General features: G+C 37.5%; 1 protein-coding gene across 1 annotated transcript; it reads left to right on the top strand.

The window, feature by feature from the left end:
- Window positions 1–58: 58 nt before the first annotated feature.
- On the top strand, window positions 59–22,642 carry YEATS4 (YEATS domain containing 4). The gene is made up of 7 exons (NM_001163059.1): window positions 59–109; window positions 2,957–3,076; window positions 5,539–5,605; window positions 5,708–5,802; window positions 9,907–9,999; window positions 10,091–10,178; window positions 22,473–22,642. Exons 1-7 carry the CDS (start codon window positions 59–61, stop codon window positions 22,640–22,642), a joined length of 684 nt encoding a protein of 227 aa, NP_001156531.1.
- Window positions 22,643–23,901: the final 1,259 nt, after the last annotated feature.

Raw genomic sequence — 23,901 nt, 5'->3', positions numbered from 1 at the left:
CGAGCCCGCCGGCCCCGGTCTCTTTCCCTGGCGGCTGCGGCTTCTACCGTAAGACAATATGTTCAAGAGAATGGCCGAATTTGGGCCTGACTCCGGCGGGAGAGTGAAGGTCAGTGCACGGCCGGTGCCTCCCCTCACGGAATATCTTTTTCGTCCCGGCTCTTTCTAGCGCGGCCTGGGGAGGGTCAGCTTTCGCTCCTTCTTGCCTCAGGCTGAAACTGGGGTTTCTAGGAGGACGGCGACTCAGAGCCCCAAAGGGAAAATCGTGGTTTCATTGGGCCCCAACTTCAGGTGTAACCCCCTCCCTTCCATCCCAGACAAAATAAACTGACATAATCCTTGGTGCCTGGGGGAGAGATGGACGTCGTCGCCAAGGAAGAAGCCACTTGGAGGGCTGGCAGATCCTGGCTTGGTGTTCATCCGCTGCCAACCCAGGTCACCTGTAAATCGGGGTCGGAGTCACCCACCTATTGTGGGATAACAACAGCCGATTCCATGCTAAAGAAGCACGTAGGTGAATGCTTTACCGAATTCTCTCAGCCCCTATTGCAGCCTTAAAAAGGCAATGTTACTCCCAGTATTTACAAGTGTGATAACGATAGAGCTGGCTGATAGAAAAGTTCCAAAGACTTCCCCAAATTTGTAATGTTTGAAAGCCTCAAGGCTACGGCCAGGATACTAATTAATCAAGGCAAAGAAGATGCCTGGCACATAGGCAACATTCAGTACACGTTAGTTTCTTAGTTTGTAATTAAAGTTATAATCGAGCTTAACGTGGTGTTTGACACTGTGACAAATTTCCCTCCCACTTTAATACGTTACCTGGCACATTAATTTTTTATGTCACGACCAGCTGGTTCCTGATATAACATTGGTTTTTACCCCCTTCAGATTTTTATTTACCACAGAAAGAAAAAATTTTTTCAAAAAGAAATTACCCAATTTTTGCACCAGTCTAGTTGCTCTAGGTTTTAAGACTCCTTCTCCATATCATATTGTTTACAGAAATGTATGCTGTGTATGCAGTTGCATACATGGTGCTTTAATGCTTCTTATAAAGCGAGAGCTCTTTGAAAGTTTCAAAAGCTACTGAAATTAAATGGAAGGGGAAAGAGATGGCCAGGTAAAATTCATAGTAGTAGGAGTTTCATAAACATATTTTCTCTCTGCTTTGGGGCCAGATTTTGGAATGGTAAGAAAGTACTACAGAAAAGAGGATTATAAAAAGATTGAAAAATAATAATAAAAAATAAGGGAAAAAAGAGAGAACAGAAAAGAGGATTGTAAGATTAGCTTTCAGAGAAGAACTTACAGAGCTTTCTCAGTTTGTAATCATGTTAGGTTCTAAAAGTCTTGTAAGTCCAAAATGAAGTGAGGAGATCAGGCTTGTAGTCCTCAAATGCTTTTTCCACCAAAAATGGATGTGAGTTAGTCATTTAAAACTTAAAATTTAGGGACCTGTTTCTTCTCCTTGCTGACTGTTACCTGATATTGAAAGCACCTTTTTCCGACTTAGATAAGTTTCATCCTAGTAGAAAGTCCACTGGCAAATGAAAGCCCTTTAAATATTTGAAGACCTCTACAAGTTCCTGTCAACACTGGCGCTATGAAACCTGTTACCTACTCACCTTGTCAGTGCTCCTTTGTGTTTATTCATTCAGTCCTTAAAGGTGAGGCCGTATCTTTGTGTGCGCCAAAAGTGCTCTTGCTGTAACTTTTTTTTAATTTCCATAGAAACTGCTTGCCGTCTTCTGAATTAACTTTAGGCTAATAGGTATTGATTTATTTGAGGATTACCTAGTCGCAGTGAAGTTTTTCTCTTTATGACTAACCTACTGTATAGCAGGTGCAACTCTCGCAGCTTGGATGGGAGGGGAGTTTGGGGGAGAATAGATACATGTGTATGTATGGCTGAGTCCCTTTGCTGTTCGCCTGAAACTGTCACAACATTGTTAATTGGCTATACCCCAATACAGAATAAGAAGTTTGAAAAAAAAAGGAAAAACTTTTTCTATTTGTTCACCGCTTTCCCTCTTCTTATTACTTGTTGATTACATTGGCCCTACACTTTTTACATATGCTATATCTTGGTCTTGACCTTCAGGTACACTCCTACTATTCAACAGTTAGTCTTAAATTCATGTGCAACACTCAGCATTTTCTCCTGAAATTTTTTTCTCTCTCCTTTTCATCATACTCTGCCTTTGCAGTTCTGACATGTGCACAGAAACATGTACATGCATCACAGAACTGAGCACAAATATAGCAAACATGCCATCAGTCAAGTGTTTATCAAGCTTGACTCTTCCACGTGCCTCTGCCATTATCTGAATTCAAATGTAATATTTAACTTGTTTGTTTAAATCTAATGTTTAAAGTCCCTTCCTAAGCATTACTATTCTTGAAATTGTCATTTGAATTGCTAGTTGTAGTTGTGGTTTTTCTAATATAGATTAAAGTAAGCACAGGTAACAAAAAGAAAATGCTTCCCTTATTCTACCAAAAAAATTCTCTTTGAAACTGCCTTTAATTTTTGTACTGTGCTTTGGAAAACCCTGCTGTAAGCTGATTAATAAGGACATTACCATCAGGTGATGACAATCAAAGTTAGTGACTATTAATTACTGGTTGTTCTTTAAAGTCTGTAAATGAAGAACCTTTTCTGTTTCTTTATTAAATAACCAGAGCAAAAATAGAAACTCTCAAAGTACTTTATATGATTTAAATAGATGTTTTCAAAGTGAGAACACTGTAATTACTGTGATATTTAGTTATTTGTGGTAATATAAAATGAGGCTAATGGTCTGGAATTGATTTTTAAGGGAAATCCATGGTATATGCAAACCTAGGTTGTTAGGCCGCCTGCCATTTCTTTAATCAGGCTTTCAAAGCTTTCCTTCTGTTTATTTGGGTAATGGTACAATGTTAATTTATGTTGAAATTGTTTATCTTTTAGGGTGTTACTATCGTTAAACCAATAGTTTATGGTAATGTTGCTCGATATTTTGGAAAGAAAAGAGAAGAAGATGGGCACACCCATCAGTGGACAGTATATGTAAAACCATATAGAAATGAGGTAAATATTTCTTTTTCCTAAAACCTTTTTGACGCTATGGTTTGTTTTGCTTGAAGATAAATTGTAATGTCATTTTATAGTAACTGATAATAAAATTGTCCCATTGTAGGATAACCGAGGTCCTACTGTGTAGTACATGGAACTCTGCTGAATGTTATTGGGAAGGCAGTTTGAGGGAGAATGGGTACATGTATACGTATGGCTGAGTCCTTTCTGTTCACCTGAAACTGTCATAGCATTATTAATCAGCTTTACTGCAGTACAGAATAAAAAGTGTTTTTTTTAAAAAAGGTAAAATTGCCCATTGTAGAAATGTTACCCCAAAAGTTGAAAGAATAAAGTAAGAACTGTCATCTTTGTATACTTGTTAGTAGAAATCAATTTTCCAAAACTGTTTTCTAATGAAAATTAAGTTATGAGCTTCCCTGCTGGCTCAGTGGTTAAGAATTCACCTGCTAATACAGAGGAAGTGGGTTTGGTCCCTGGGTCGGGAAGATTCCCAGGGAAAAACTTGGCAACCCACTCCAATATTCTTGCCTAGGAAAGCCCATGGACAGAGGAGCCAGGCAGGCTGTGGTCTGTGGGGTAGCAAAAGAGCTGGACACAACTTAGCGGCTAAACAACAACAATGGTAACAAGAACTGTCCTGTATACATAGTATGTCTTCTAATCACCACCTCTTAAGGTAGCCTTGTGTATAATCACATGTTTCAGGAATGATAAATTTAAGTTATAATTTGAGAATCAGAGAAGATGAAAGACAAAACTGCTACATAATCTGGCTGCTGGTAGTTTGGTTTTGTGGCTGTATCTCTAATGCCTGGAATGTGGTCAGTACATAGTAGGTATTCAGTAGGTACTAAATGAATAAATATTCCTCTGTTTAAAACTCTTCATTTTGTATGTCAGCTGTTATTGATCCAATATAGTGGAAGCAATAAGGCAAATGAGAATTTATGTTATCATTGTTATCATTTGTCACCATCTGGAAACATCTGTAAAAGCATTTAGAGGCATCATGAAGAGATGTTAACGTCTGAAAAGTTGAAAATGGTGCCGAAAACCACAGGATAGATTCATAGCTTGATAATGATAAAGTTATCCTGCTTCAAATACTTTTACCACATGTAAGAGAGAAGAATTTCGGACTTATACTTTATCAAGGAGGGGGCACATTTTGTGAAGGAATCTAGTAACTATTCAGAATAACTTTATAGTGTCAGTTTTAAGGGTCATCTTCCCATGTAACCCCACACACTGTGTTCAGTCATGTTTAATAAGAGATGGTCAATTTGGAAGTAAATAAAACACAATATGCCTCACATTAAACTGCCATGTAGGACAGTTTATAGTGACTCAGCTCAGTGCCGGCATGCTAACTTGCTTCTGTCGTGTCCAGCTCTTTGCAGCCCTATGGACTATAGCCATGCAGGCTCCTCTGTCTGTGGGATTCTTCAGGCAAGAATACCAGAGTGGGTTGCCATGTCCTTCTCCAGAGGATCTTCCACACAAGGATCAAACCCACATCTCTTATCTCCTGCCCTGGCAGGCAGGTTCTTTACCACTAGCGCCACCAGGGACACCCACATAGAACTCAGTTCAGCCACAATTTAAAGGTGACTAGTTGAATGTAGCGGAGAAGGCAATGGCAACCCACTCCAGTACTCTTGCCTGGAGAATCCCAGGGACAGGCGAGCCCAGTGAGCTGCCATCTGTGGGGTCGCACAGAGTCGGACACAACTGAAGCGACTTAGCAGCGGCAGCAGCAGCAGTTGAATGTAGGCCACTGGAGCTGAGATTAAGCAAAATACAGCACAGCAAGTAGTGTTGCAACCCAAAGTTATCTTAATTTCAAGGGCAAAGAAGATTCTAGTTGACCTTTGATTTCTGTTTATCTTTTCTTGGTATATTTCACCAAAAGGCTGAATTAAAATAGTGAAACCAGCTAAGCTTGATAATGTTTCTTCTTCAGCAGTTATACTATCACGTATTAAACAAAATTAAAAGACAAAAAACTTTCAAAGTCCACACAAAAACTTGTATGTAAATATTCAGTGACATTACTCATAATTGCCCAAATGTCTCCAAACTGATAAGTGGATAAATAAAATATGGTGTATTCATACAGTGAAATATTATTAAGCAATAAAATGAAGTATTGATACAGTCTACTACCATGTGGAAAAAATGTATTTGTTTTTATAGAAAAATCAGAATTGATTTTGAATATTGTCAACAGAGATATTAGCAAACAATACTCAGAGGTACATAAACATAAGATTTGTAACACACGTGAATAGAGACATATATACTTATATGTATGATGAATTATGAAAGAATCTGGCATAAGCTTCCTTTGTTAAAAACAAACCTCCAGGTTGTAATTCATATTTCTTAGGCATTTCTTCCCTTCTAATTTTTATATGTAGATGGCAGAACTAATTAATTCTTCTGTATTTTAGGATATGTCAGCATATGTGAAGAAAATCCAATTTAAATTACATGAAAGCTATGGCAATCCTTTGAGAGGTACAGTAGTTCTGTGATTCATAACATACAAAATATAAAAGAACTAGGAAATTGTATCAGCAATTAAAAATTCCTGATTGTTTTCTTTTTTCTTTCTTTTAGTTGTTACTAAGCCTCCATATGAGATTACTGAAACAGGATGGGGTGAATTCGAAATAATCATCAAAATATTTTTCATTGATCCTAATGAAAGACCTGTGAGTAATGTTACTCTTCGTAGATATAAAATGGATTTTTTAGTAATTGTAAAAATGTAATGTAATAGTACATTAGACAACATATACAAGCTGTATGTTGACATTTTTTTATTCAAGTATAGTTTATATAAGTTTATGTCTTACTATATCTTGCCATGCATTAAGGTTTTTCCTTTTTAAATGAAATGCCTTTCAAAAATCTTTTATTTTCCAAGTATAAAAAGAAGGAATACAGTATGAACAGTTATTTGAAAGAAATCATGGAAATTATATGATTACTAAAGCAAAAAAAAGGTCTAAAATTCATTAGTATTTTTTGGTTATTAGTAATAAACAAATTGAGTCCATACACTTTGTGAAATGGGAGTGTCCAGTGTCTAGTTAAAAACCCTAGAATGCCTTTTTACTTTTTCATACTGTCATCAGTACTAGCAGCTTTATCTTATTCATGATTCCTTATTATAACTACTTTTTCATCATTTGCTCTCTTCTTCCAGTTGTTGCTAGCTAATGTAAAAAGTCCCAGAAGTTTTCGCTTTGAGCCCTCAGCAACTTGGTGAGGTTGGTGAGATCCTCTTTTTAGAGATGAGGATACTAAGGCTCAGAGATAAAGTCTTGTGCTCAAAAATACAGTTAATTGTGATAGAGCTAGTTTTTGGACCTGTACATTTACATTCAGATGTCATACTCTTTCCTTTACTCTTTTGACTAAAACCACTAAGGTTGCTTTATTGTTGAACACAGAGTTACAACTCAGGCTATTTCATTGCACATTTGTATGGTCAGTGTTCAACTCCACTTTCAGGGTTTTAACATTCATCATCATCAATTTTCATCTTGATAGATTGAGTTCATTCCTTCAGCACCAAACATTTACATTTTAATTATCTGATTACATTTGTAAAACTGTGTGCTTTTAAAGGACTTGAATAGCACCTGGGCCGGTGATAGAATTAGTTCCTAACTAACTATGCCAGAAGTGCCTAGGGTATTTTTTAGAAGTTCAGACATCTAGTCCCCATTCTCTGGATGGTGATTCATAGATTTGGAGAGGGGCCAGCACCCCCCAGGTAATTTTGATGCACAGTAAGATTTAGGACCGGTTGATGTAGACCACTACATAGAAGTTTCCTTTAACCCCTCCAGTATAGTAAGAAAAGAAGACTAACTTCCATCATGAAGTAAAACATCCTGTTCAGATTTGGAGAAGTTCTAGTTTTCAGAAAGTTCTACCTTATATTAATCTTCCTTGAACTTTTTCCTGATAACTATTCATAGATTAGTTTGTTTTTATTTTCCTCCTGAAGATCCATCTAAATGGTTATTTAAATATCTTCCATGTGGTAACGTTTTGGTATCTCCTACCATTCTTGTCTTTCTGTGATACTCTCACAGATACTCTGTTTGGCAAAAAATTATTAAATATATTTGCAAGATACTTCTCAGAGGGCAGGATACAAAGATCAGACACTACACCTATCCTTGATCAAAATAGTCTATTTGGGAATATAGAGCACAGAATATGGCAGATATTGAGAGAGGGGAGAGGGAGAAATTGTTAATGTTATTAGAGCTGAGGTTCTTATTAACTTCGTAAGGTTGCTTTGAATTCATTTTATTTTGAGAATGTGCTGCTTTACCTGTCTGCCGCCTCATCTGTCTCCCCCATCTCACCTCCCTGCCCCGCCTTGGAAGATACATCTCTGAAAGAAATCATTATATCATGTAGCCTCATTATGAGACAGTTCTGAAAGTCTACTCTTGGGAAAGGAAGGTAATACATTCTTTTGCACTTCTGCAGTGATTAATTTATTGATAGGTTTTTATGTAGATCTATATGAACCTGAATTTTATCCACTCCAAACTGTTCTTGTGTTCTTTCAGTGTAATGAAACTATTATAGTTTTTCAGTTGACTCTTATAGAAAATAAGTCATATGAAGATTTATTTAAATTATAAAAGAAAGACATGGGTAACTTGTGATTTGCTTCCGTTATCCAGTAACCTATTACAGGTGAAGCCACTATGTAAAAGGAATGGTTGTTTCTAAAAGCAAAATACTAATACTAGGGTTTTATTCCTAGAAATGTTGCCAGCAGGTATAGGCATTTTCATTGTTCTAAGAGTCTTCAAGCATCAGTGTTAATTGGAGACATTATGTCTTGAAATTTTTCATTGTCTGTATCTGCATGAATGCCTCTCAAAATCTGAACAAGGTTGGGAAAGGACAGTTTTATGATGTAGTTTTCAATACTGCTCAAATTATAAAACACATAATATATAGGTTTTAAAAGATTAAAAAATAAAATGTGCAAGCTTCCTGTATTAAGTTCCTATTGCTGCCATAACAGTATCACAAACTGAATGGGTGAAAACAGCAGTTTATTCTCTTGGTTCTGGAGACTAGAAGTCCAGTTTCAAGATGTTGGCCATGCTCTCTCCAAAGCCTCTAGGGGAGGATCTTTTCTTGCCTCCTGTAGTTTGTGGTAGCCCCAGGTGTTTCTTGGCTGTGGCAGCATTAACTCCAGTCTCTGCCTCCACTGTCACATGGCCGTCTCTCCCTTCCCATCTCTGCATCTCTTCCCTTTTTATGAGGATATCAGTCATATCGGGCTAGGGCCCCCCCGTGACTTCATCTTAACTTGATTACATTTGCAAAGACTCTGTTTGCAAATATGGTCACATTCACAGGTACTGAGGATAAGTATAGATTCTTCACTATCTTTGGGGGGATATAATTTAACCTCGTAACATAGAAACCCCATTTCTGACCCCTTCAGGAAAACGACAGTTACTGTTTTCAGTTCCTCTAGGAATTAACTCCCATGTATCTGATGTATTTAAATCCCTAAGTTTGGATTTTTCAATTTTAGATAGTGCCTCTCAACTCCTGAGGATGACACATAATCCTTTATCTTCATATTTCTTTCTTTTTTCATTTTGCTGGAAGAATTTCTTCAGAAAGGATGCCTAAGAAATAAATTTTCAGAGTAAATGCTCTCTAAAAATACCTTTATTTTTACTTCATGATTGATTGATTGGGTGAAGAATTCTGGGATCCACAGGAGGATATGCTCTCTTGTTTGTGAGTAAAAGGAGAAGAAGGAAGATTAACCAACCTAGCCACCCAAAGCATTCTTGATTTCTACACCTGTTTCTCTTGGGCTTCACTGGGGCCACTGTCTCTCACCTCTGATGTAGTTTTCTTCCCTAAGTTTTTCGGTTATGGATTTCTCCATTATGGTTTATCTATTGGTGTAGTCTCATCTGCTTTCTGTCATCCTAGAAATTTGTCAAATTATCTGCTTTAAATATGATGCCTGCTTTTTATGATGATTTTAGCTGACTTTTTGGAAAATTCTTCAAGTCCTCTCAGTCGCTTCTCCAACTTCAGCATGAACCTTTGATGTTTTACCTGCTAGATTTTGTTTTGTACAAATAATCATACATTGTGCTGCAAAGTTTTTCCATTGATGTCTTATTATATCTGTTTCCAAGTATTTTGAAGAGAGGTTGCTCTTGCCGAAGTGAATTATCAGTGGCTGACTTTTCACTTATTATGCTACTTATGTTATAATCTTAATATTACACTGGAGAAATTAACTTGTCCTCTAAAACTTGAGTATTTTAGTATTGATCATTCCTTTTGAAATCAAATCTTTTTTCCTCACAGTGAATGTGTAAACTTTATCTGTCACAGTTAAGCAAATTTCATTTGTATGAGTAAAAGACTTTTTGTCTTAGTGATTTCCCAGTTTAATTTGCATAGCCGTATCTTTTTTATATAGTTATTTTTATATATAGTTATTTTTATATATAGTCACTCTCTGGAATGCTTTGTAGCCAGTCTTTACTTATCCTCTCTGTAGCATACATATTAAACAGATATGGATAGATGTTAATACCTAATAGAATAAAAGTACAGTCAGAGTTCGGATGATCTGCCACTGTAAGCTGTAGTTGTGACAAGATCCTGAATTTGATAGGTTTACTGCTTTACTTTAGTAGTTACTTCTGTAACTGTAAATCAGTTAGAGAAATAATAATCTCACATGATGATGATAAAAACCATCCATGGATGTCATATCTGTTTTTATTTCACAGGTAACACTGTATCATTTATTAAAGCTGTTTCAGTCAGACACCAATGCAATGCTGGGGAAAAAAACAGTGGTTTCAGAGTTTTATGATGAAATGGTGAGAAGATTTTATAATAAGAGTTTTGAAAGCATTTTCAATTTGTAGATTTTGAAGTTACAGGGCTTTTTTTCCCATTCTATCCCATTAGATATTTCAAGACCCAACAGCAATGATGCAACAATTATTGACAACATCTCGTCAGCTTACCTTAGGAGCCTATAAGCATGAAACAGAATGTAAGTACCATGAGTTTATAATTAATCCTGAGTAATAATGTATTCAGTGATGATGAAAGGATTGTATGATAAGTGACTGTTAAATTTTTTATTATGTATAAGTAAAATTTTTAGGAGTTAGGAAACAAAATATGTATTACCAAAGAACAAATAAGAAGGATGCTTTAAATAGTTCTCAACGTAGGCCAACTTTCAAAAAGGTAAAAGACAGCTGCTCACACACTCTGAAATACTGTTTGCCTTTTATTCACTAATTCCATTTAAGTGTAGCTTGTCATTAATCTCACTGAACCTGTCACTCAGCCTTTTTCTGTGTGTTCTAGTCTTTGCTAATGACGGTGTGAAGAACCTTGCAGAACATTATACTTCAGTGTACTGTGGTTAGTGTCTCTCCACACAGCATTCCATGCAGCTGCATCAGTCATTTGCTTTTGTCATTCAAGGTGAAGCCTATTTAGCGACCCTCTGTGGACATCCATGTTACCATTTATTCAGTTGTTCCTTTGATCTTTCATTTATTTGCTTGCAATGTATATTGAGCATCAGTGCTATGCCAAGCATTGTTCTAGGTTCAGAAGATAAAGCAGTGTCTAAACCAGACAAAAGCCCTGTCCTCATGGAGCTTACATTCTAGTGGAAGGAAGAGGAATAGCCAATAAATAGAACAATGGAACGTTAGGTAGTGATTGGATGGCATGGAGAAACCTAGAGCAGGTGAGGGAGTGCTTCTGGTGCAAGGAGATTGTTAGAGTTTTAAATATCATGTCAGAGAATGCTTCCTGAAATTGTGGCGTTCAAGCAAATACCAAAAGGAGTGGGGAAATAAGCCACGCAGCTGCATGAAGGAGGCATGTTATGTGTAGAGGGGCAGCAAGGGCAGGAGCCCTGAGGTAAGAGCAGGCTTGGCATATCCAAGGAACAACAGAAAGGCCAGTGTGACTGGAGTAGAGGGAACATGGAGTGGGAGACGAGGCCAGAGAAGTAAGAAGTTAATAGAGGACCAGGTCAAACAGGGTCTTAAAGGTAACTATAAGGACTTTAGATTTTTAAACTGAAGGAGATGTGAAGTTTTTTTGTGGGTGTTGAGCAGCAGAGTGACATTATAGGAGTAACATTTTCAAAAGATCAATCACCCTGGTTGCTATATTGAGAGTAGACTATAAGCCAGAAAGAGTAGAAGCAGAGTAGTTAGGAGGTTGTTGCAGTTGTCCAGATGTGATAGAGTTGTGAGTGGTACCAGTGGGGCAGCAGTGGAGGTTCTGTTTTAAAGATAGTTACAATAGGATTGCTGATGGTTTAATAAGATGTGAGAAGAAGGTATATTAATACAAAGCATGGCTCTTAAGGTTTGGAGCCCGAAGAAGGAAACAAAAAATTATTGTTGCTTTTCATAGAGATAGGAAGTCTGGGAGGGGCAGCTTTGAGGGGAAAGATTAGAAGTAAAGTTTGGACATGATGAGTGTGAAACGCCTGTAAGACATGTAAGTGAAGATGTTGAGAAGGGAATTGTACTCAAAGTCTGGTATTCAAGGAACGGTCTGGGCATATAGATGGATTTATAAATTGTGAGGCCATATGGTATCATCAGTAGAGTAAGTGAAGATAAACAGAGGTTCAAGGGTTGAGCCCTAGGCTTTCCCAAAATTTAGAGATTAAGGAGATGACCGGCTAAGGAAATTAGTTTAGAAAATAAATACATAAACATGAGTGTGGAGGGAGTGAAGCTAGGTGCACATAATACCCTAGAGCCGAATGAAGAAGGTTCATCCAGAAATAGTCGTTAGCTGTGTACCTCTTAGAGAGCAAGTAAGATAAGAGCCAAGAAACAGGCGATAGCAACGTGAAATTCCTTGGTGACCTCAGTGGGGCAGTTGAAGGAGAATAGTAAGGACAGACATCCATTGAAGTGGATCCAGAGAGAATGAGATGAGACACTGGAGACAGGTGCTATGGATAAGCCTGTCTTGGAGTTTGACCTGTAAAGGGAAAGGAGCTCTTGAAGCAGTAGGAAAAGCAGGATTTGGGGTCCAGAGGCCAGTGTTTTCCGGGGGAAGTGGACCAGTAAATGTAGGTGTAGGCTGAAAGAAGTGATCCAGTAAAAGAAAAGGGTGAGGGGATGAAAATGCCCTGCTGGGGAAAGAGATTGCTGTTAAACCATTAATGGTTATAGTAGTGCTTGTGTTTTCATGAAACCCATGACTGGGGGGTTAAATGATCTGAATACTGATTAAAATTGCCACTTGTTAGTCATTTAAAATTTCAAATCACACTCATTAAAAGGATTTATGCTTCATTTTCTACATCTGAAAATATGGTCTACTTTGTCGTGAACATAAAACAGAAATGTATATGATCACTTCGAAAAGGTGAAAAGCGTTAATAATACGCTGTTTAAATTTGTTACTGGTAATTTTCTCTTCATTATAAATCTTTCTCCCATTTCATATTCATAGAGAAAAATTCTCTTTTAAAATTCAAGTGCCAAAAAAAATAAAATAAAATAAAATTCAAGTGCCTGCATTTCTGTGTTTTCAACAAGACTAATATCATTAATTCATATGTGTGTAACAGTAAAAACAAATGTTTTATAAAAAGACTTTTCCACAAACTACTTTTGTTATATTAAAACTTATATGTGGAGCTTTATAACCTTGGAAAGTTTCTTTTTTTAATTTATTTAGATTATTTTTTCAAGGCAGGTGGGTGGCCGACATTATCACCGCTTACCCTGTGTGCTTGCTTCACCAACTGGCATGACCTGAAACCCCCCAGGCATGGTCCGCTCCAACCCCCATCTCCCTCCACGCCTGGCTTTTGTGCAGAGCCCCTGACTCACGCACGTGTTAGACTCCTTGGTCCATGTTTCAAATTTATTTTTGGCTGCACTGGGTCTTTGTTGCTGCAGGAAGTCCTTCTCTAATTCCAGCAAGTGGAGGTTACTTTCCATTGCAGTGCATGGACTTCTCATTGCAGTGGCTTCTCTTGTTGGGGAGCACAGGCCCTAGAGCACAGCCTCAGTAGTTGTGGAGCATGTGCTTAGTTGCCCCACTGCATGTGGACTCTTCCCATACTAGGGGTCTACATGTGTCCCTTGCATCAGCAGCTGAGTTAACCACTGGGCCACCAGGGAAGCCCCAACCTTAGGAAGTTTTTATTAGTAAACTGCATTTTTGTATTATCTTGAGGTTATTTTCTTTTTTTTTTTTTCTTTTTTTAAAAAATATAATTTATTTTAATTGGAGGCTAATTACTTTACAATATTGTATTGGTTTTGCCATACATCAACATGAATCCGCCTTGGGTGTGCATGTGTTCCCCATCCTGAACCCCCCTCCCTCCTCCCTCCCCATACCATCCCTCTGGGTCATCCCCGTGCACCAGCCCCAAGCATCCTGTATCCTGCATCGAACCTGGACTGGAGATTCGTTTCATATATGATATTATACATGTTTCAATGCCATTCTCCCAAATCATCCCACCCTCTCCCTCTCCCACAGAGTCCAAAAGACTGTTCTATACATCGGTGTCTCTTTTGCTGTCTTGCATACAGGGTTATCATTACCATCTTTCTAAATTCCATATATATGTGTAAGCATACTGTATTGGTGTTTTTCTTTCTGGCTTACTTCACTCTGTATAATAGGCTCCAGTTTCATCCACCTCATTAGGACTGATTCAAATGTATTCTTTTTAATGGCTAAGTAATACTCCATTGTGTATATGTACCACAGCTTTCTTATCCATTCATCTGCTGATGGACATCTAGGTTGCTTCCAGGTCCTGGCTATTATAAACAGTGCTGCGATGAACATTGGGGTACATGTGTCTCTTTCAATTCTGGTTTCCTCAGTGTGTATGCCCAGTAGTGGGATTGCTGGGTCATAAGGCAGTTCTATTTCCAGTTTTTAAGGAATCTCCACACTGTTCTCCATAGTGGCTGTACTAGTTTGCATTCCCACCAACACTGTAGGAGGGTTCCCTTTTCTCCACACCCTCTCCAGCGTTTATTGCTTGTACACTTTTGGATAGCAGCCATTCTGACTGGCATGAAATGGTACCTCATTGTGGTTTTGATTAGCATTTCTCTGATAATGAATGATGTTGAGCATCTTTTCATGTGTTTGTTAGCCATCTGTATGTCTTCTTTGGAGAAATGTCTATTTAGTTCTTTGGCCCATTTTTTGATTGGGTCATTTTTTTTTTCTGAAATTGAGCTGCATAAATTGCTTATATATTTTTGAGATTAGTTGTTTGTCAGTTGCTTCATTTGCTATTATTTTCTCCCATTCTGAAGGCTGTCTTTTCACCTATCTTGAGGTTATTTTCTTAACAGCATCAAATCTATAAGGAAGAAAAATAATTCTGTAAATGGTATTGGCACAGTTGATAAATTTTGAGAAGAAAACTTAATTTAGATCATTGTTTCATGGCACTTAAAAAATTCCATTTTAATTAATGATGGTTAATTGTTTTTTTATTTTTTTGCCATACCATGTGCAAATGGCCAAGCAAAGATCACACCCGTGCCCCTTATATTGGAAGTGCAGAGTCTTAACAATTAGACCACCAAAGAAGTCCCTAAATTTTTTTTTTATCAATTAACCTGTTTAAAAAATTAGAGAAATGACTGTCTATCTTGGCTAGGGAAGACTTTCTAAATTTGAGGTGTTAGAAGAAATTACATTGAAAGACAAAATATTTTTTTGCAAAAGATATGTAACTTATGCATTTCAAAAGGGCAAAAAAAGAAAAAATAGATTTTTGAAAGATTTGACAAAGGATTAAAAGCTGTAAAACTCTAGAAAAAAAAGAATATAGTTTTAAACTTCAGTTTAAAACAAAGGACAAAGGAGTGGACTAGACAGAAGAAAGATGGTTAGTAAATAAAAAGAAAAATATTTGACCCTGCTAGTAATTTTTAAAATGCAAACCAATAATAATGGATGGCTATATTTGTATCAAATATGCAAAAGAAATCTTTCATAGTTGTACCTAGTAAGGATGTGTTGAACACTGTCTTCTCATGAATTGTTTATGTGAATAGGCCTTTTAGGAAAGCAATTTGGGAATATTAATCAAAGGTGTAAAAAAAGATAGATGCACTTTTACCAGTTTGAGAACATTATACTCAATATTTGGTAATAATATCAGATTTGTTGAGTACTTTTTTAATCTATACATGTATAAGCTCATTTATATCTATAACTTTTTTTAGGTAGTCCATTTAGAAAAGGAAACTGAGGCACACATTGGTAAGAAACTTGCTCAATTAATATGAGTGAGTGGTACAGCCCAGTCTCCTAGGCAGTCCTCAGAACCTAGGGTCTAAAAGCATTGTAATATTTGTAGACAGAGTAATAAGATAGAGGTTGCTCATTATAAAGCAAGTTAAAAGTTTATAAAGATACTTATATTGATAAACCTGCAGAAATTGACTTAAGCACTAATGGTCTAGCTTTTAATAGAAGTTGCTTCAACAAGGAATAACTAAACTGATATTGAATGCTTAATAGAGCTTACACATACTAGATAAGTGCTTTACATTTCTGAAGTGAAGTGAAAGTTGCTCAGTCATGTCTGACTCTTTGCGACCCCATGGACTATAGAGTCCATGAAATTCTCCAGGCCAGAATAATGGAGTGGGTAGCCTTTCCCTTCTCCAGGAGGATCGTCTCAACCGAGGGATTGAACCCAGGTCTTCTGCCTTGCAGGCAGATTGTTTACCAGCTGAGCCACAAGGGAAGCCCTTAGGAATTCCCTTAATAGCCCTCAGAGGGAGGTACTACTGTTAACCCCATTTTGCATAGAGAGTTTTGATCTTGCCCCAAATCACTCAGAAGAGCCAGGATTTAAACCCACACAGAGTCTGTACTCTTAAACAATAAACTGTTGTTTCTCTTTGTAAAAAGCCTGTGCTTCTAACCAGTGCGTTACATTTGCTTTGCAAAACTAACAATTCTTTGGATTGGTTTACTGTAAATTGAGGCTTCATTTGGAATTTAAAATAGAAATTTTATATATATTTATATATGCTATAAGCCCATGGAATTTCAAAGAGTCAGACACAACTGAACACACACACATACATACATACATACATACACATGTGTACATACATACACACATGGACACACACATATATGCACATATATATCTTAAATGTATGTGTAAACATTTAATACATAGGAAGCAGAAAACTAGAACAGGCTAAAACAAGTTTTTAAATGTTTTCTTTAGGATTTCCTCATTAACCCATTTCTCTAATATATGGTACCCTTGGCAATTTTATGATTTATCAAAAATACAGTATGGTAACTAAATCAAAGAACAAAGATCTATGTCTACAATGAATGCTGTCCTCTAACAGATGAGTTAAATTAAGTCTTCCTGACTAGATTTAAAACTACCTGTTACAGTCATAAAGTCCTTGTTGTTTCCCTCATCTTTCTGTACTGTCTCCAAGGCCTGCTGTGTCCCACTTCATCTAATTCCTATCTTATTCTTTAAAACTCAGTTCAGATTTTACTTCTGCCAAGAAACATTCCTTGATACACACACACACACACACACACACACACACACACACACACACACACACACACACACACACACACACACACACACACTCTCTCTCTTTCTCTCTCTCTCTCTCTCTCTTTCCCTTTATAGCTCCCTAATTACCTCATGACACTGTAATGCATTTTTCTTTCTTGTCTATCTCCTATGTCTGTGTCCCAGCCTCTGTCAATCCATTGTCAATGTGCCTCTGTCAATGTGGCTTTCACTCTGCTGTTGTTTAGCCGCTCAGTCGTGTCCAGCTCTTTGTGGCTCCATGGATGGTAGCCCGCCAGGCTTCTCTGGAAATCCACGTATGTGCTTAGTCACTTCAGTTGTGTCTGATTCTTTGCAACCCCATGGACTGTAGCCCACCAGGTTTTTCTGTCCATGGGGGTTCTCTAGACAGGAATACAAGAGTGAGTTGCCATGCCCTCCTCCAAGAGGCTCTTCCCAACACAGGGATAGAACCCAGGTCTCCCTCGTTGCAGGCAGATTCTTTGCCATCTGAGCCACCAGGGAAGCCCAGAAGTCCATGGGATTTCACAGGCAAGAATATTGGAGTGGATTGCCATTTCCTTCTCCAAGGGATCTTCCCAGTCCAGCGATTGAACCTATCTTGCATCTGCTGCATTGCAGACAGAGCCTTTACCATTGAGCCACCGGCGAAGCTTGCTTTCACTCTCTGTATGTCTTTTAATTGATATGAAGAGAATAGGGGAGCAAGGGGTAAAAATTTCTGCATTGTCAACCAAGTCTAAGGACAGACAAGCCATGAAAAGAAATATTGTACTTCTATCACAGATGACTTGTTTCTTTTTGATATAAAGAGCTCCTCACATCATTTTAAAAAGCCAATAACCAGTAATTAAAGCTTCAGGGCAAAAGAACCATCAACAAAATTAAAAGGAAACCTACTAAATGGGAGAAAATATTTGCAAATCATGTATCTGATAAAGAGTTAATTTCCAAAATATATATAGAACTCATACAGCTCAATGGCCAAACAAAGCATACAATTCAATTAAAACTGGACAGAAGAGCTAAATAGATATTTTTTCAAAGAAGACATGCAGATGGCCAACAGATATCAAAAATACGCTCAACATCACTTATCATCTGGGAAATGCAAATCAAAGCCACAAAGTATTATTTGATGTCTGTTAGAATGGCTGTTCAGAGAAGGCAATGGCACCCGACTCCAGTACTCTTGCCTGGAAAATCCCATGGATGGAGGAGCCTGGTGGGCTGCAGTCCGTGGGGTCGTGAAGAGTCGGACATGACTGAGCGACTTCACTTTGACTTTTCACTTTCATGCATTGGAGAAGGAAATGGCAACCCACTCCAGTATTCTTGCCTGCAGAATCCCAGGGACAGAGGAGCCTAGTGGGCTGCCATCCATGAGGTCGCACAGAGTCGGACACGACAGAAACGACTTAGCAGCAGCAGCAGAATGGCTGATATCAAGAAGACTAGAAATAACAAGTGTTGGCAAGGATGTGAAGAAAAGAAAACCCTTATTCAGTGTTGATTGGTGTAGCCACTATGGAAAACAGTGTGGAGGGTCCTCAAAAAAATAAAAGTAGAACTGCCATATGATCCAACAATTCCGCTTCTGGTATGGCCTGAAGGAAAACGAAAACACCAACTTGGAAAGATATATACACCCCATGTTTGTTACAGCTGCTGCTGCTAAGTCACTGCAGTCGTGTCTGACTCTGTGGGACCCCGTAGACGGCAGCCCACCAGGGTCCTCCATCCTTGGGATTCTCCAGGCAAGAACACTGGAGTGGGTTGCCATTTCCTTCTCCAATGCATGAAAGTGAAAAGTGAAAGTGAAATCGCTCAGTCATGTCTGACTCCTAGCGACCCCATGGACTGCAGCCCACCAGGCTCCTAGGTCCATGGGATTCTCCAGACAAGAGTACTGGAGTAAGTTACCATTGCCTTCTCCGGTTCATTACAGCATTATTTACAATAACCAAGATAGGAAAACAACGTAAGTGTCCATCAATAGATGACTGGATAAAGAAGTGTTATTTATACACACACACATACATACATACATATATACACATGTACACACACACATAATGGAATAATAGTCAGCCATTAAAAAGAAATCTCTCCATTTGCATCATCATGGATGGACCTCAAGGGCATTATGCTAAGTGAAATAAATCAGAGAAAAGCAAATACAGTGTAATCTTATTTATATGTAGACTCTTAAAAAAAAGCTCAAAAATAATAGAGAACAGATTAGTGGTTGCCAGAGGTTGGGGTTGGGGGGGCCATGGCCAAAAAGGTGCAAACTTCTAGTTATAAATAAGAGGTGATATGATTTATAACATAGTGACTATAGTTAATAATATTATATTGCATGTTTGAGAGTTGCTAAGAGTAGATTTTAAAATTTCTCCTTACAAGAAAAAAATTCGTAACTAAATATGGTTCAGTTCAGTTCAGTTGCTCAATGTCCAACTTCCTGCGACCCCATGAACTATAGCACGCCAGGCCTCCCTGTCCATCACCAACTCCCGGAGTCCACCCAAACCCATGTCAATTGAGTCGGTGATGCCATCCAGCCATCTCATCCTCTGTCTTCCCCTTCTCCTCGTGCCCTCAATCTTTCCCAGCATCAATGAGTCATTTCTTTGCATCAGTTGGCCAAAATATTGGAGTTTCAGCTGTAGCATCAGTCCTTCCAAAGAACACCCAGGGCTGATCTTCAGAATGAACTGGTTGGATCTGCTTTGCAGTCCAAGGGACTCTCAAGAGTCTTCTCCAACACCACAGTTCAAAAGCATCAATTCTTCTGTGCTTGGCTTTCTTTATAGTCCAACTCTCACATCCATACATGACTACTGGGAAAACCATAGTCTTAACTAGACGGACCTTTGTTGACAAAATAATGTCTCTGCTTTTTAATATGCTGTCTAGGTTAATCATAGCTTTTCTCTCAAGGAGTAAGCATCTTTTAATTTAATGGCTGCAATCACCATCTGCAGTGATTTTGGAGCCCCCCACAAAAAAGTCAGCCACTGTTTCCCCATCTATTTGCCATGAAATGATGGGACCAGATGCCATGATTTTCATTTTCTGAATGTTGAGCTTTAAGCCAACTTTTTCACTCTCCTTTTCACTTTCATCAAGAGGCTCTTTAGTTCGTCTTCACTTTCTGCCATAAGGGTGATGTCATCTGCATATCTGAGGTTATTGATATTTCTCCCACCAATCTTGATTCCAGCTTGTGCTTCTTCCAGCCCAGCGTTTCTCTTAATGTACTCTGCATATAAGTTAAATAAGCAGGGTGACAGTATACAGCCCTGACGTACCCCTTTTCCCATTTGGAACCAGCCTGTTGTTCCATGTCTAGTTCTAACTATTGCTTCCTGACCTGCATATAGGTTTCTCAAGCTGCAGGTCAGGTGGTCTGGTATTCCCATCTCTTCAGAATTTTCCACAGTTTATTGTGATCCACACAGTCAAAGGATTTGGCATAGTCAAAAAAGCAGAAATAGATGTTTTTAAAACTGGAACTCTTGCTTTTTCGATGATCCAACGGATGTTGGCAGTTTGATCTCTGGTCCCTCTGCCTTTTCTAAAACCAGCTTGAACATCTAGAAATTTACAGTTCATGTATTGCTGAAGCCTGGCTTGGAGAATTTTGAGCATTACTTTACTATCGTTTGAGATGAGTGCAGTTGTGCGGTAGTTTGAGCATTCTTTGGCGTTGCCTTTCTTTGGTGTTGGAATGAAAGCTGACTTTTACCAGTCCTGTGGCCACTGCTGAGTTTTCCAGATTTGCCCACACATTGAGTGCTGCACTTGCACAGCAGTGCAGTGAAGTAGTGCACTTTCACACTTTCAGGTCATCTTTAGGATTTGAAATAGCTCAGCTGGAATTCCATCACCTCCACTAGCTTTGTTCATAGTGATACTTCCTAAGGCCCACTTGACTTCACATTCCAGGATGTCTGACTCTAGGTGAGTGATCACACCATTGTGATTATCTGGGTCGTGAAGATCTTTTTTGTATATATGGTAACAGATGTTAACTTCAGACATACTGTGATGATCATTTTGCAGTATATACAAGTATTGACTCATTATGTTGTACACCTGAGACTCATATGTTGTATGTCAATTATACCTCAGTTTTTTTAAAAGGCGGGGGCCAGTCACCTAATAGAAAACAGAGGAAAGGATAAATAGGCAGTTCATAGAAAGAGAGGGAGAAATATCCCCTAACCATATTAAAAGATTATCAATCTCAGAAGTAATAGAAGTACAAATTAAAACTATTCTGAAATATAATTTTTAACCTTCCAGATTATTTAAGACCAAAAAGTTGATGCAGTAGGGGAACAGACATACTATGCTAATGATATTATAAATTAATAATAGAACCTCTAAGAGTCACTTGGCATTCTTCCAAAATTACAAGCACAGTTATTATTCAACCTAACAATTACTATTTACAGGAATTTATCACACAATTTTCAGCCTTTTAATTTTGTATCGGGTGTATGTACTATCTATTTTCAAAAATAATTTAAAAAATAAAAGCAATGAAAAATTACAAAGAAAAATGTGGATTGTTTTGGCAATGTAAAATGTATCACAAAAAGAAAGTCACCAGCATTGGGCAAAATGAGAACACATTATGTGTTTTTAACATGCTGAATGGTTTTTACATGTATTGCTTAATCCTAAATCCTCTGTGAAATACAAAGTTTTAACTGTATTATATAGAAAGAAGAAATTAAGTGAGAGAGATATCAGCATTCAGCTAGTAAGGGACCAAAGGTGTATTTGAACTCAAGTCTTTCTGATTTTAAAAGGTTTTAGTTTTTTTTCCTTCAATCCATGCTGCTTCTAACTAGTGATCATTTTAAACTAACAAAAGTACAGCTGTGCCTTAACAGCAATTACCTGAGATGTCTACAAGGTGGAAATGTTGGGTGATAGTAGACATTTTTCTCTATAAAACATGGTACTACACTATCCAAGTGGAATATTTAAATAAATATAGTCTATTTTGCAGTAATGATATTTTTCTTTAGTAATTTATTACATAGCCAGCTAGAATGTTTTAAATATTTAATGTTCCTCTGTCATAATAGTACTTAATATGTTTTTATGTGCCAGATGATATTCATTTTAAATCTTTTAAGCAAATAATATCACAAGGTGTTTGCAGTTATCATCTGTATTTTAGAAATGAGGAAATGAGCATGGAGATTAAAAAAATAGCTTATTCAGAGTGGCACAACTAGTAGAGCTAGAATTCAAGCCTAGGTAGTTACTACTCTGTTTTGACAAAAGATACAGGTTTACCAGTGTGGTTTTGTTATGTAAGTTTTTCCTACATGTAAATTTAAGAATCCTCTTTTTAGTGAAGTCTTATTACTTGGAAGTCTCTTGGACTATATACTCCCTAATTTCCAAATCAGTATGTAAATGGAGAAAAACAAGGACATTATGTCTTAAAATCTTAAGTGTGAATTAAAATACTGGTGGCCCGAATTTTATTCTTTGTGATAGAAAACATCTTAGATCCTCTCTTGAGAGTTGAGACTTTCTCACCCACCCTCCTGTGTTTAGTTACATATCTTAAGTTGTTTGCATTTCATCATGGAAACATTGACCTAACGGAATGTCACATTTATTACTCTGTGACATATCTCAGACATATGAGAAAAATGCAATAAATTAATAACAGTCTGTTTTCTTTAGTTGCAGAACTTGAAGTGAAAACCAGAGAAAAATTAGAAGCTGCAAAAAAAAAAACAAGCTTTGAAATTGCAGAGCTTAAAGAGAGATTAAAAGCAAGTCGTGAAACTATAAATTGTTTAAAAAATGAAATCAGAAAACTGGAAGAAGATGATCAGACAAAAGAAATATAAACAGTTCTGAAGACAACTTGATAGTGAGCTAAGATGAAAATAAGGTGGACTTTAAAGGAGAGATGGACTACAAATGCTACAGTGTTTCTAAAAGGAACTTTGTATATAGTTGTCGACCATAGATTTTTCAGCAATGGGGTCAAAGTATTTGTACTTTACCAGCAATCTTTAATGTGAAATATGTGTATAATAAGAATGAATGGTGTATAGGTATTTTACCAACCCATTTTGGAGTAGTTCTGTGATGTTAAGCACAATTTTAAAATATTTTTATTGCATTGTATGTATAGCTTATCCTTTTGACAGGCATTGAAATTTCATTATAAAGTATAACTTGTACAAATTTTGTACTTCCCCTAGTAGTTAGAATTAGTCGTAAAATTAATGTGTGTATTAAATTTTTACCTCCCCCATCCCAGCTCTTTTGTATCTGATGTGCCCGGTGTCCAGTAAGCACTGAATAAATGTAGTCTGCATATTCTATTTCTACCTCTTGATGGGTTTCTTTGTCTTGAAGCCCCTGGAACTCTCTCATTACGATTAATGTATCTCCATAGTATTGTGACCATGCATCTCTGATTTGCAGTCATTATAACATACCAAAGCTCTCAGATGGCCAAGATCATATCTGAAGTATTGTTCTGCCTAACTACCGCAGTGTCATTAGTTTTCACATAGAACAATATTCAATCCCTTGTGCATGTTCCAAAGACACATAGGATACATCTATGCAATAATTTTGTAAACTACCTCTGATTTCTCTACCTTCTCCCTCGGGCTGTCTTGTTCAAATCCACATAATGAGCCCTCTACTTTTTTTTTTTTCCCCTGACTTTGCTGGATCATAGCTTTAGCATAAGGGATCTAGTTTCCTGACCGCAGATCAAATCTAAGGCCCCTACATTTGAAGCACAGAGTCTTAGCCACTGGACCACCAGGGACATCCCAGCCCTGTACTTTTGAGTCATCTAATTTGAACACTAGTGGTACTTAATTTCTAAGGCTTTATTGGCTAACCCATCTTGGCAACCTAGGAACAACAGTAGGAAAGTATTTTGGAAAACGTAATACTAATATGTTACAAGTTCCTAAAAATGGAAGCTATGCCTGTGCCTAATGCAGATTTAATACCTTCTGGAGAGTGATAACTAGCCACTAGTACTTTAAGATACTTGTAATCTATCTGCCCTGGTGGATTGGTTAAGTTTTACCTTGTTGCTTTATTTTTTTAGGTTGTGACATTTATAAACATTATGGAG

The sequence above is a fragment of the Ovis aries genome, chromosome 3 (assembly GCF_016772045.2).
Source record: "Ovis aries strain OAR_USU_Benz2616 breed Rambouillet chromosome 3, ARS-UI_Ramb_v3.0, whole genome shotgun sequence".
Classification (NCBI taxonomy): Eukaryota; Metazoa; Chordata; class Mammalia; order Artiodactyla; family Bovidae; genus Ovis; species Ovis aries.
This window is presented reverse-complemented; position numbering and strand designations above follow the sequence as displayed.